Source organism: Galendromus occidentalis, unplaced genomic scaffold (genome assembly GCF_000255335.2).
Source record: "Galendromus occidentalis unplaced genomic scaffold, Mocc_1.1 scf7180000076377, whole genome shotgun sequence".
Taxonomy (NCBI): domain Eukaryota; kingdom Metazoa; phylum Arthropoda; class Arachnida; order Mesostigmata; family Phytoseiidae; genus Galendromus; species Galendromus occidentalis.
This window is the reverse complement of record NW_003804366.1, coordinates 1-1191: the sequence shown is the minus strand read 5'-3', so window position 1 is coordinate 1191 and position 1191 is coordinate 1. Positions and strand designations below refer to the sequence as shown.

The 1191-nt window shown below is 48.8% G+C and overlaps 1 protein-coding gene across 1 annotated transcript; it reads right to left on the bottom strand.

Annotated features, from left to right (window-relative positions):
- Positions 1-439: 439 nt before the first annotated feature.
- On the bottom strand, positions 440-1055 carry LOC100903680 (uncharacterized; the record flags this gene model as incomplete). Its single annotated transcript, XM_003738928.1, has 1 exon — positions 440-1055. A coding segment is annotated over one exon (616 nt), but the record flags the coding sequence as incomplete, so codon positions are not given.
- Between the last annotated feature and the right edge of the window lie 136 nt (positions 1056-1191).

The following is a 1191-nucleotide window of genomic DNA, read 5'->3' as shown; positions in this document are numbered from 1 at the left end:
GGCACAACACAAAGCACTTATTCTAACTTGAGTTGTCTTGGAAGATTGCTCTCCTAGCTCGGGAGTCCTCAGAGATCCGTGCTGATAACGATGAAGGAAATAGGTTTCGAGCTTTGATAGATGACTGAGGATACTCTACAGTATCGGAGGTCGTGAGATGGCACTTCTGGAGCACACCACAGTTGAATAAGAACAGCAGGAGTTGACGGAGCAAATATGACTGAATCCTGTCAGTATTTTATTGAGGGAATCACTGAGTCTTATATACAGCAGAAGAGAAAGGACACATTCTGTATTTTCTGTATAATCTATAAAACCACGTGTTTCCCTATATGGAATGTTTTAAATAAGGCCGGGCTAGTGGGTTGTAATACAGCCGAGTAGGCTGAGTAGCTAAGAAAGGCAAGGCAAGAGTGGGAAAGAAACCTTGGATAGAAAATTAGTCAGAAATTCTATCAGTACCGAGCGCTTTGCTCAGGCAACGCTTGGTGCATCCCACCATTCTTTCCCAAAAGCCGCCGACCCATGGGGATGCCGGTGTGATGAATTTCCACGTGAGCTTTGTCTCAGTCAACCATTTCGATATTTCGCCTCTGGCGATGTGGTTGTAGATGAGTCGAATCTCGGCGTCGGCTCGGCGAAAGGATGCGCCGTTGTCGGAGATGAAATTCCGCGCTGATGGGAACCGATTGATAAATTTTTGCAGCGCCTGAAGGACCGCGTATGTTGACAGGTCCATCGTGAGCTCCAAGTGGATGGCCCTTGATACAGCACATGTGAATAGAAGAATGTACGACTTGGCCTTTCTTCCATTCTCTCTCTTGTAGTAGAGAGGACCGGCAAAATCGACTCCCGTGAAGAGAAAGGGAGGAGTGATTTCGACTCTGAACGCCGGTAACGCCGGAGTCGGTTCTGCCGCCGGTTTTGCGTTGAAGCGTTTGCACCCTGGACAATGCCTCAAGGCATCGTATACGATTTTTCTAGCTTTTAGGATGAAGGAGCGCTGTCGGAGCTTCTGAAGCGTCGAAGCGACTCCACCCCAATGCCAGCACTCTCTGCCGTGAACAGAGAGCACTATTAGTCTGGCCCAACCGTCGTTGCCCGGGATGATGATGGGAAATTCTTCGTCGTACGAATGAGTGTTTGATCTTTCCCGGCGCGACTTGCACCTCGTCAATCCATCCGGGTCTA